This window comes from Manis javanica, chromosome 7 (assembly GCF_040802235.1).
Source record: "Manis javanica isolate MJ-LG chromosome 7, MJ_LKY, whole genome shotgun sequence".
NCBI lineage: Eukaryota > Metazoa > Chordata > Mammalia > Pholidota > Manidae > Manis > Manis javanica.
This window is the reverse complement of record NC_133162.1, coordinates 102,817,400-102,830,204: the sequence shown is the minus strand read 5'-3', so window position 1 is coordinate 102,830,204 and position 12,805 is coordinate 102,817,400. Positions and strand designations below refer to the sequence as shown.

The following is a 12,805-nucleotide window of genomic DNA, read 5'->3' as shown; positions in this document are numbered from 1 at the left end:
CGGATTCTGAACTTAGGGGATGGAGAGACAAGAGAAAAGAGACTTCCAGGTTTGAGTTTAGGGAATGCACACTGAAGAATGATTACTAACTGGAACATTCTGTATCAATAGGAAACATTCTTTAAAGAAATTTTTTTTTACTTTGTTTTGTTTCTCAGGATGGAAGAAACAGTACGAAATCTGTTACAGAGTCAAGGACCTCCAGAACAGAGAAAAGAAGAAACTGTTAATATAATGATCTATCAGGTACACCATGTTTCTTACTCTTGGCTGGGTACCCATTGGGCTTGTTTTTCTTGTATTTCTCTAGCTCCATCCTCCCTAACCCAGAGATAAATATACCAGTATGGTCCATACCTGGAGCTGGGAGCCATTCAGTCACTTCTGTTGGAGAAATCATGTACACGTTTATTTGACTCATTCATTGCTTAAACTTCGACTGTGAAACAAATCAGATTTAGTTTTAGGAAGGTATAAAAAATAAGTTTATAGTGACATAGAGAAGCCTATCTAAGTTTGCAATACTCTGAGGTCAGTGCTGTAAGACAGGAACCTACAACATTCTTTGGGAACACAGGGGAGGGAGTGACTCATCCTGTGTGGGGAGTTCAGGAATGGCAGTTAGGGTGGACCTGAGGAATTGAGAAGCAGAGGAGGGACACTCCAGGCAGCAGGGAAGCCTGGCTAAGTGTGCAGTGGCATGCATTTGCACGGCAGGCTCACAGAGAAGAAGCTCAAGGTAACAAAATGATGGCCTCGTGAGAGAAAACATTAAACGGTGTGACTGAGGTGAATGGAAGAGTCAGATGAGGTCATGTATGCATACAGTGCTCACAGGCATGGCCTTGTACCTCATGCAAGGAGAGTAAGTGGTCAGTGAGGTGACAAGCTGTTACTCTTCAGACAACCCCTGCTCTTCAGTTCTTTAACACTAGCAAAGTGGGCAGGTGGGGAAGCCAGACATCTAATCTGATTATATCCTAAATTGACCACACAGATGAGAAGGTTCTGGCAGTGTAGGACATGGAAATATAGTGCAAAGAGCTTATCTATATAGACAAACTGAGGACTTTTATTGAAAATCACATGAAGTCACAAAGAGACACCCAGTATCCATTGCATATCTATGGACAGAGAATTAAACAAGCTAAAGAAGGCAAGGAAATGGGCAGAAATTTGAGGTAATCACTGGGCAGCCCTGGTCTTTGGCTGACTAAAAAACAAGTGGGTTTGGGGAGGCATGCATAGGAACCTGGCTGGTGAAGATAATTTCACAGTAGCTTCCTAGAATTCCAAGGCTATGCAGCCCAACTTGTTATGAAGACAATTAGAGGAATCTGGTACCAGAAGTCACGATATCATGCCAAGGTAACAAAGCTAGGCAGGGTTAACCTTCCAATGTCTGCATCTTAAATAGCTGACTCTCGAAACATACACAGGGCTATCTTAGGACAACTGTCCTCCACCTCCTGTGACAGCAATGGAAGGAGTTAGGTGACTTAAGCTACCTCAGAGGAGGTGAAGTTAGCTCTGTAAAGACAGTAGAAAAACCACTAAAATCCATTTCTAGGAAAAGGGTTTAGATTCTTCTTAAGGGGGTGGTCTTTACATAGGGAATGCATGGCTCAGCTTTTCCAGACGTGCGGTTGCCTCAAGTAGGGATGAGGATTGACATCCTCCTAGCCCTGAGTCTTTCCCAGGCACTTTTATATCTGCTTTGGTAGGAAACTGAGGTATAAGTAAAAAATGAGACTTGATTCTGTATTAAGTGTTTCTGTGCAGCCTACAAGTCATAAGAATCTGAGATGTAAGGCGTTTGTTCCCCTCACAGGTAAGACCAGACTTCACTGAGAACTAAATAATCCAGCATCTCTCCTGTGCTTGTTCTATCTCCTTACTGCAGCTCAGTTTCATCCAGGTTCTTGTTTTCTTTTGGTCACTCTTTTCTAACCTCTCCACCACTTCATAGCCAAATCTGTGGTGTAGACATCTAACATCCTCATCAGACCTCATTTTGTGAAACTGGACGCTACTTAGTGAAACCAATAAACTTTAAAACATACGTTTTAAAACTGTCTTCTCTCTGCACCCCAATCTATTAGATTTGGGAAATTAGCTTTTCCCTCTAGAGAGGAGACTGTTATTAACTTGAATTAATGTTACACAGAAGGGATTTTTCAGTCATTGCCCTAATTGGCTTGAGGCTCATTACCTGGAAAATGGGAGAAGGCCCTGGGTTACTTGACCCATAAAAGTCCTTTATACATTTAACAGATATTTCATGAGCTTCTAGTATGTACTAGGCACAACCTTATTCTCTGGGGACTCAAGAAGTGAAGGTAAAAAGAATGGAAAAAGCTGTGTGTCTGGGTGGCACTGAGTCCCAGGGGGTCCCCTCATCTCACCCATGCTAGTATTCTAAATATGGCTCATGGTAGGAAAATGGCTTGTGTAAGATGTATGTGGACATATTGGTGGGACATGTAGTTAGCACCTCCCTGAAGTCAGCTGCTGGGTTTCAGGTAAAAGCTGGGAAATTTATTGCTTCATAATATGGTGTGTTATTAGCTTATCTGACACAGATTTTTCAACAGCAAGATTTCTCTGACAGGAGCCAGAGGCCCATATAAAGCTGAGGCCCATGGGAAAGCTGAAATTTGTTTCATTTTCCATTGAGGAAGTGTTTGTTCTGAGGCCTTTATCATTGAATTAATATAATAATAGCAGAGTAATTGTCTTCTGTGTTTGGGGTCCATGGTAATTGATTTGCCTGCATTAAAGGGTGGTTGTATTTTGGCCAAGGGGTGTGTTCCTGAGGACCTCTCATAATTTGTTACTTGTATAAATTATAACTTGGATAATTCAGCATCAAACCTCTTAAAGAGCGGTGGGTCCTTTTGTTTAGCAACTGAAGTGGACCCACCACATGGCAGTCAGTGGTTTAGTGTACCAGCTTTGCCATTGTGCAGTCCTTGACTCCTTTTAATTTGGAGAATTTGCATTCTTTCAGATTTTGTGCATGAAATGTTATTAGTACATTTTTATGTGACCGTAATTTCAAATTTGCCTAGTTCCCACTGAATGTGGTTAGTTGGTAGATCACTCAGTCCCCACAACTTTGTGCAGGAGGTACTGCCACTAACTCCATCTTCAGACGTGGTACAGCTGAGCACATGCCCGGGGATTCACAGCCTGGAAGTAGCCTAGAAGGGATTTGAACCCCAGTCAGTCTGACTCCATGGCCTCAGCTCTTTATGCTGAGGAATTCTGGAGAGATAAAGTAATGGTGTCCCTCTTACCCAGCTGGTTATTATTTAAGTTGGGACCTGAACCTAGGCCTTTCTACTTGCTATCTAGAACTCTCCCCATTCATTCATCCATTTCCTCACTCATTCATTCAAATAACTGCTATTCATTTACTTTTTCACCGAAGTGTATTAGTTTCCTATTGCTGCTGCAACAGACTTAGTGTCTTAAAACCACACACATTTATTCTTGTATAATTCTGGAGGTCAAAAGTCTAAAATCATGGTGCTGGCAGGGCTACATTCTGGAAGGTTCAGGAGAGAATCGTTTCTTTGCCTTTCCAGATTCCAGCATTCCTTGGCTGTGGCCCCTTCCTCCATCTTTAAAGTGCATCACTCCAGACTCTGATTCCATTGTCATATCTCCTTTTCAGAGTTTGACCCTCTTCCTTTGCTTACAAATACCCTGTAATTATATTGGGCCCATCCAGATAATCCGGAATAATGTCCCCATCTCAAGATCCTTCATTTAATCACGTTTGCATAGTCCCTTTTGCCATGTAAGGTGGCTATTCATGGGTTTCAGGGATTGGAATGTGGACGTATGTTGGGGAGTGACTTATTCTCACCCTAGCATGTTAACATAGCAGCCTGCCAGTACCTAGCGGACATGAAACTAAGTGCTGGAGATACAATGATGCGAGCTTGATAGAGGCCTTTTCCTGGAAAGCTCAGTTTGCGGGAGTGGAGGGAAGGCAAATAATCAAATATGTGCAACAGTGTGCTAGGAGCCAAAGAGGCAGCTTGCGTGGGTTCTGGGGACAGGAGGAAAGATGCCACCAGACCTACTGCACTATTCTCCACGGAGGCTCTGCCTCTGCTGTGATAATCTCTTTCCCTTTGTTTTAGTTTCTGTGTTCTCTTGAAATGGACTCAAGAGGCATCACCTTCCTCCTGAGCCCCACTGCCTGCCTTTCTCAGAACATCTTATATCCCAGTATTTGAATATAACATCAGACTGTCAGGATATGTATGTTTGGTGCTTTAAGTTTACAAAGCACACAAAATGGATCTCATTCATTCATTCCATCAGCCTCTAAAATATATATTGTCATGCCCATTTTTAAGGGTAAGTCTCAAAGAGGACTTCTTCAACTGGTAAATGCTGTGATGGAACTAGAAATAAACCACCAACTCTCCTAAATAGGGTATACCAGACAAAACTGAGCAGCCATCTGTGGGGTAGTTTGATGGTGGGGTGGGGAGTGAGCACAGTCTGAACTCCCTAGCTCACAAACTCACTGTCTCAAAGTACAAAAAATAAGTGAAAGTAAGCTGAGATAAATTAAGAGGCCATGTCATGGCCATGCCTGTCATCTCCTGTAGGAGAAATATCGTCATTATATGTAGAGAAAATGGTATACCTAGCACCTGGGGCAGTTTCATTTTGTTAGGGGCAAATAGAAGGCCTCAAAAGATCATCAGCACAGGAATCTGAATTAAGTAGAAACGTCTCCACACCCTTTCTGCTTTGTTCCTTCCTCCAGCTCATTCTCCCTAGGTGTTTTGGGGTTTCTTGTGTGTCATGTCATGTATTCTGGCCACCCAGTTACGTAAGTAGGAAACATGTTAGAAAAACCATTCATGATTAGACATGAAAGTGGGCAATTAAACATAAGTGAAATGGAGCAACTACTTGAGACAGGCATTCTTCCTTCCTTCAGCTGCATCTGCAGCAGAGTATTTGAACCCGGAGCCTGACTGAGGTGTGGATAATCAACATTAGCAATGGATTTCCCCATTTGCAGTTATCTGTCTGCAGCTTCCTTCGGTGCACCTTTGTTGGAGCTGCTAAGACTTACTCTGCTCTCTGCTTTTCTGTGTAGAGCATGAATTAAACCCATATTGCCTACTTCACTGAGAAAGAAAAAGTAGATGGACAGGTGGAAATATTAATCAGAGGAAAACAGACCTGCACATGTTATAGCTTGTGCCACCAACAAGACTATGACCTCAGACCTTAAACTCTCTGGGTTCCTTATTTATCATATTTGTACAAGAGGACTTTGGACTAGATTAGGCTACAAATTGCCAAATAATGTTAATCGTTAACATGGGCCTGGTATGAGAAAATCAAGTCACCCCTGAGGGTTTACATGCTATTTTTCCACCTTGATAAGGAAATAGGTACAGAGGTTTTCTTTTTTGTTTTTGTTTTGTTTGTTTGTCTACAAAAGCCTTACTTTTAAAAGCCATGCAAGAATGACCCACACCTGGTTTAATGCCAAAGGCAGTAAGGAATGGTGGAGACTGTGGCACACTGGAGAACCTCTGGTCTAAAGACAGCAGTCACCACCCACCTGCAGCAGATTTAGATGACCCAGAAATACATACCAGTGTGAACAGATGGCCATATGTTTCAAAAGATTACAGGTTTTTAGGGGTAGTTTCTTAGCCTGTAAAGCATGGCTTATTTTCTTACACATGGACTGAATAAAATGTATGCTAGACTAAAGGCAACCCTCAGAATAGGAATATGATTTCTAGGGTTTCTTCTTGCTCTGACAACTCTGCAATTCTGATGCCCTTTTGTAACCTTGTGCAGCCTGGTCTACACAAAGGGTGGATGGAGTGCCTCTGCCAAGAGCATGGTGACGTAGTACTAGCCAACACTTGCTGAGCACTACTGTATATACCAATCATATTCTAATCATTTAACAAGTTTTATCTCATTGAATATCCACAAGAACACTTTGAAACAGGTACTACTGTTTTCCTCATTTTACAGAGGAAACTGGGACATGGGGAGGCTAAATACATTACTGATAGATAGTAGGTCACTTGAGCTCCTTTGCACCTTTTTAGCGGGCTGAGTAGGTCACCGTGACGATAGTACAGAAACTTTGTCGTACGTACGTGTGGTGAGTCATTATCCAGAAGACAGCACACCGCAGGGGTTCCCAGTCTGCCTCCCTTCACCTCTTTGCACCCCCACCTCCATGGAGAGACCCGAGCTGTGTGTTTTCCAGGCCCAGCTCCAATATTTCCAATGATGGCTTGTGCTCAGTCATTGATCTCTTAGCCTGTGTTTAAAGCAGTCTGGTGTGTTACCCAGTTTGTTTCCATTTGAAGTGATCTAACTGGAGATCAAAATGAGTTTTTCCTAGTTCCTTAAAGGTATTTTTAGATGTGATGAACCAGGTAATGTTGGGGAAAGGGGGCCCTTCTAGTTATCTTAAAATCTGTCAACCATCAAATACATATCCAGATCTTTATGTACACATGACATAGGCTGGGATCTTCCCCACTGAAGCCCAAGGCCTTCCTAGCAGAGATGTCTATCTCACAGTTATAGTAATTCTTACCAGGGGTAGGAAGTTTGGGACTTTAAACTTCAACTTCTTGCCTTGTAATGACTTAAGCAAATACAGAAATTCAAGTGCACTAGGAAGGACAGTTGGGGTTAAAAAATATTAAACAATTGATTATAAAACATACCTATTCTAAGAAATCTCTTTTAAATAACAGTATTGCTAGTATATTTAAAGTGTAAATTTTCCCAAATTCTAGCATTTTTTTTCTTACACATGTATATGTCAATACAAGGCAGATTGAAGTGTTTGTAGCTTTTCAGGAGCTGCAATGTTCCTCCTCACTCTGTTTCATGGTATCAGAATCACCTGAGAGAATCAAAGCATTCAGCTCTGTGGGTACCTCCTTCTGTCTGCTGACTTAGAGTGATCTCTTGTTTTGTCATGGCCAAGTTTGATGGGTCATTTTGATTTCTCTGGTCCATAGATGTGTTAGGAGCCATTGAGACTTAATACCCATCCACTCCACCATCCCCATTCCCTCATTTTGGAGAGGAGAAAATGGGGTTGAAGTTCAGCACCCAGTTCTCGGTCCAGTGTATGCTATATGCATCTAAGCTGTGTCTGTACTGGTTCCTTCACACACAGTATTTGTCTCCGTACGTGTCTGCAGTTAATGAGTCAGGAGACGTGAACTCTTTAGAATCCTTTAGAAGAACCAGACTGTAATTCACATGAGTATTTTATTCAGAAAAGTGTTGCCTTTTTGTTTTTCCTTTACCTAAGCAAAATGTGGTAAACAAATGCAATGTATAGATCAGCAGTGAGTACATTCAGTGAGTGCACACCATTTGAAAAAATAATTTTCTACTGTGTGTCTGCTGATAGAGTCTCTAGGTCCTTGCACAGGTATTTATAAAATTGTAAGACACAATAGGATATGAAATACCTTTATTGAATGTTTTTGTCTATATCTGTGGTCGATAATCTCAGGAAGTCTCAAGTGCCTTTGATTCTGCTGTAAGAAATCTGGCCTTTTCTTTGAATTGCTGTGAACTTTGGATGGCTGCTGAAGTGGGTAATGGTAATAAAGGGAGTATTTTTATTGTGTGTTAAGTTTAAATGGCTGAAACTGTTCCTGGAGGAAGCAGTTATCTTCCTTCCTCTCTTGGTTCTTTTTTGTTTTGTCTTCAGCAACATCTTCTATTCACATGATACCTTTATAAAAGTAGAATTTCTAAAACCAAAGTGTGTGATGAGATTCAGGAGAGCCACAAACATCATCTTTCCTGAAATAGTCCCTTTCTCTTTGAAATTATTCTATAAGATGAAATATGATTTTACACCCTACAGAAATACTTTCCAGAATTTCAGAAGTTTCCAGACAGTCTCATTGGGGAGCACCTGCTAATTGGCACACTGAGGAGAGTCTGCACCCAAGTGCTGTGAAATACTTTGAAAGGAATAGGGTACTTCCCAGTAATTTCACTGAGAGTGTAAATAGTTGCCTACATTCTTCTTGGGAATTTAAAATTCCTGGTTTAATGGGTTTTGACTCTCCTTTTTCATTCTCAATTTCTGCCTCAATTCTGTGCTCAGATACAAATATCTCTATTAGCTATTTTGACCTTGAATTGAACTGTTACAGTAAAAGCAGAATGTGGTCTCTTCGTTAGAACAAATATAACCTATGAATAAAATGACGCCCTGGAAAAGCACCTTCTGTTCATAAAGGTGAGCCAGGTATTGCCAGTAAACATGAACGCTTTCCTCAGCTCATCTCAGCAGAGGGCCGGGCTTTATTTTGGAATACCCAGTAGATGTCTCAGGTCAGGGGGGTTTGTGGATAGAATCCAAAGGATGTTGCCCTTTAATAGTATGTGGCTTAGGCAAATACTTTGGATCCTTGTGATCATTAACCAGGCGTATGAGTTACTTCTTTCTTTTAGGAAACAAATGGATTGAAATAGAACAAAATCATGATGGCATCCATTCTTGAACTCTGATCCTATTTTCTAAACTCACTTGAGGCTACAAAACTATAATTTCCTTTTTTTTTAAGGACTTGGTTTGTCAATGCTTTATGAAATGGAGATAGAATAGTCTGTGGGGAGAAATATGCAATTTTGGAATTAAGAAATAGTTAAAGACATGGAAAGCACCTGCTAGAAAAAAAAATACACTTTCATTACTGAGCCCTCTCCTATACAGTAATCTTTCAGCTGTATTGTCCTTATGGATTCTTTCTGCACAGCAAGCACAGCATGGCAGCGAGAGGAACCCCCAGGTGTGGGGGGAGAGGAGAATGGTCTGCCTGGACAGTGCTGTCTTCATTTAAGCCACTCCAGGATTTAAGTGTTAATTGACCCGACAGACATACCTGAGGAGACAGAAGAATAGTTTTTACATGCCCAGAAGCTGGTATCTGAGCCCTCTACAGCAGTTTCTGGGCTTGGAAAAACTGACCATCTGCCAAAAAAAAAGTGCCTTCTCCAGGACTCAACTGTAAGACAGAGGGTTAGGTAATGATCAGTTTCTCAACCTGCCTGCACCCTGACCCAGAACAATTCCACAGAGTCTCCAGCAGACTAGCCTGGGCCTTCATATAATTAAAAATTTCCTCTGGTGACTCTAATGTCACTGGGATTGTGAATCAACTCCATGATCTTCTATATCTTTTCTAGGTAGCTCAGTTCTTTAAGGAGGTGTGTAGGGAGAAGATTCTTAGGGAAGTTTGACTTGTAGGGTGGAAGGGAATCAGAAGGTCATTGGAGGCTCAGGAGTTGTTTTCCCTCTCCCTAATTGTTTACTCTTGCCTGGTAAGAGAGATTTTCTAATTTCGGGCTGCTGAGGGCCTGCACCTGCCCAAGTGTAGGGGATTTGCCCTTCATGCACTGGGCTTTGTAAACTCCTCTGGCTCTGAAAGGGTGTAGATAGGGAAGTTCACTGAATGTGCTCTACCCCCTGTAGTCTATTGGCCACTCATTCAAATACAGATGCAAATGGTGCTCAGTATTCTTTCTTTTCCCTATGTAAGAACTAATTTGGATTAATAATAGGAGGGAGCCATCTGAGGAAAGGAAAGTTGTAGCTCATTAAAAAGAGTGCTGTGAATTCTCAGCAGCCCCTCACTTTCCAGGACCACATGTAAGTGCAAGGGATTGTTGTTAGGGAATTCATGAAGGTGAAGTTAAGTAAGAAAAAGTTTCAAGGTCTTGTAGACTCAGAGATGAACCCCTTTTTTCCTTAGATTTGTCATCTTGGAAAACTTATTCAACTTGAGTCTCAGTTTTCTCTTCTCCGTAATGGGTATAAGAGACTAAGAGGAAAGGCTGCTATTTTCAAACTGCTTCCCCAGACATGATTTCATCTAACAGTCAGAGGATGGCATATGATAACATGAATAGCCCATGTTAAGTATTCAACAAACAGTACCTGTTATTATTGAACTTTGATCCTATTTTCTAAGCTCACTTGAGGCTACAAAACTATAATTTCCTTTTTTTTTTTTATTAATTACACATCTAGCCCCATCTATTTGCTCGTCTGTTCTTTTTCTTCACACAGCCAAGCCATCCTCTTACCTTGCCTCACTCTAGCCTGCCCTAGTGGCTCACTCCACAGAAGCTAAAGGTTCAGAAATGAAGAAAATGATGAAACTATGAGAAATGAAGATATTTCTGAAGAGATAAACCCAGGGCCAGGTTCTTAGACAGCACTGGCCTTTGTAGTGGTGTCTTCCCCCACTGCACAATCTGTCATCTCCAGACCCCATCCAGCAAGATTTTTCTCACTTAGATATGTTTCTCTGAAATTCCATCCACTAAAGCATTATTCCACGTAAGAAATAAAGAATCAAGAAGATAAATACCTAAGGGAAGATCATTCATATGTTAGTGTGAACCAGTTAAATCCAAGGGCTTTGCTCTATCAACTCATCTCAAAAACCTGGAATTTAGGACATGGGATTTGAGGTGAAGAAGAGAGAAAAATTTCCTAAGGTAATTTAGAAGCTTGAAATCATTTGTGTTGATTAAGCCTGGGTGAGACATCACTTTGACTAGGGGTGCCAGTGAAGAGAGGAGTTAGAAAGTAGCTTAAGAATACCGAAGTGAAGAGGAAACTAGCAAATGAAAGTCAGAAATTACAACCATCATTTCTGTATTTTGCCAAGTGTCATATGTGTACAAAAGGAGAAGAAACCACTGGTCCCCTTGGTCTTCCTGCCCTCATTACTCACCCCAGACCTCAGGCTGGTACTATGGTAACTGTTGAAGCCTTGGCCTGCTCTTCCAGCCCCATTTATCGTGTGCCTTTTGTGGAGTGCACCAGATGTCAAACTGACATGTTCAAAGGAACTTTGGGATCAAACCCATTGAACTGGGGTAGGAGGGCCGATATTCTTCATCTGTTTAAATGAATAGCCAAAGGCAAATAGTCAATCATAATTCCATTGTTTTGTAAACAGATCAGAGATGTTTTTCCAAATGTGTTTAGGTTGGAAGGTTTGCCATCCCCCCAATAAATTTTGATTCTACACTAAATTAATGCTAGTACAGTAAGTCCATTTCTCCCCATTTAAGCCAACTCTATGCCCTAGTGTGAGTTAGTAAGCTTCTACAGTAATTATAAATGTTCTGAAAACAGTTCCATTGGGAGTACTCTACTATAGTATCTTTAATTTTATTTATAAAATGACTTGTAAATATATCCTGAAGATATGAATTAGGCTGTATTTCTCTTGGGTCACTATTTTAATTTTTCTAACGCTACTGTTAGAGTATTTTTTTCTTCTTTATGAATTTTTATTACCTACTTTCTCCTGAGCACTTGAACATCAGCATTGGAAGATCAGTGGTCAAAATAATAGATGTTTTACAATCTGTGCTTTCACATCATGTTATTTGATACTCACATTGACCCTCCCAAGTAGGAAGAGCAGGAAGTTTGAGTTCACATTGTAGGTAAAGAAACTGAGTTTAACAGAGGCAGTTGGCTTTCCAGGGGTCATAAGTGCCAGGCTGCACTGGACTTTGTCTTTTGATTCCAAGTCTCATCGTCTTGCAGGGGTATTAATTACACTACACCAGGGGTTCTCAAATGCGGCTATGCCTTGGAATCATCTGGAAAGTTTTAAAAATTAGTGATGCCTTAGTTGCACCCTTGAGATTCTGATTTAAATTTGTCTGTGTGTGGCCTGGGCATGAAGATTTCAAAGTCCCCATAGGTCAATTCTAATATGTAGCCCGGGTTGAGAACCTTTACACTAGAAGGCATCAGATTAGATTCAGCTGTGTATTTTTGTTTTCTTGCTCATCATTGCTAAAGCAGCCAGGGTCTTGTCCTCATTCCCTCAGAATAACCAGGCTAGTGCCTTCTGTTTAGGAGGCACATTGAGTGTCTGTAGAAGGTGGGAGTTGAGTTGATCTGAAAGACAGTAAATGCAGATAAATGGAAAGGTATTAGGTACTGTGGGTACTGTGGTAAGAGACCGCAGACAATTATGAGTACTCCAGTGAGGCAAAGCAGAAGATTATGGGTGTTCCAGCAAAGTGTAGCAGAGGATTGTGGGTACTCCAGTGAGAGAATTTAGAGGATTATGGGTAAGCTTAAAGCCTTTGAGGCCAATAGCCTTAGTTCATATTCTGACTAAGCAATGCACAAGCTTTATAATGTTTGAGGATTTACTTAATCTCTCGGGGCCCTGGGAACCTTACCCCCAGTGATGTGCAGTCCATGGGTTGGTAGTGAACTCATTGCTGGTGAGGCAGTGCAGGCCAAGACTGTTGGGAGAACACAAGGACATGGGACAGGTAGGCCAGTGAGTACTAGAAAATGACTGAGGCATACAGTGGTCCCAGCTCAGAGCCCCAGCCTGGATGGGCTGAGAACTAGTGGAGGAAACCAAAGTGTTGAGGAAAACCTGCTGGTAGTGAGGTGTTGCTGGCAAGGAAAAGCATTACACTTGTGTAGATAGGAGGGACCCATGGACACAAAGAAAACAAGACAAGATTCTAAATTCACCCTAATTAGTGTTGCCTGTTAACTGAGCTTGAGTCTCGTCTTTCCTTCTAAAAATTCAAACTAATAGCAAGTTTTAGAGAGTTACCAAGCTAAGATTTTATCCTTGACATAATGAAAGGCAGGCCCTGGGAAGACAGCATAAACTTGGCAGAGACGATGTGGGCAGCCGAGCCACAGGGCTGATTGTCATGATGAGCTCCTTGAACCCCTCTCAGCCACTGAGTT

At 41.5% G+C, this 12,805-nt stretch overlaps 1 protein-coding gene across 16 annotated transcripts in view; it reads left to right on the top strand.

Moving 5' to 3' along the window:
* NCKAP5 (NCK associated protein 5) overlaps positions 1-12,805 on the top strand; it is a 942,960-nt gene that overhangs the window by 662,884 nt on the left and 267,271 nt on the right. For all 16 annotated transcript variants that reach the window (XM_073241351.1, XM_073241347.1, XM_073241344.1 and 13 more), the window contains one exon: positions 159-246. In XM_073241351.1, the coding sequence (XP_073097452.1) occupies positions 159-246 (88 nt within the window). The remainder of the gene's footprint in view (positions 1-158; positions 247-12,805) is intronic.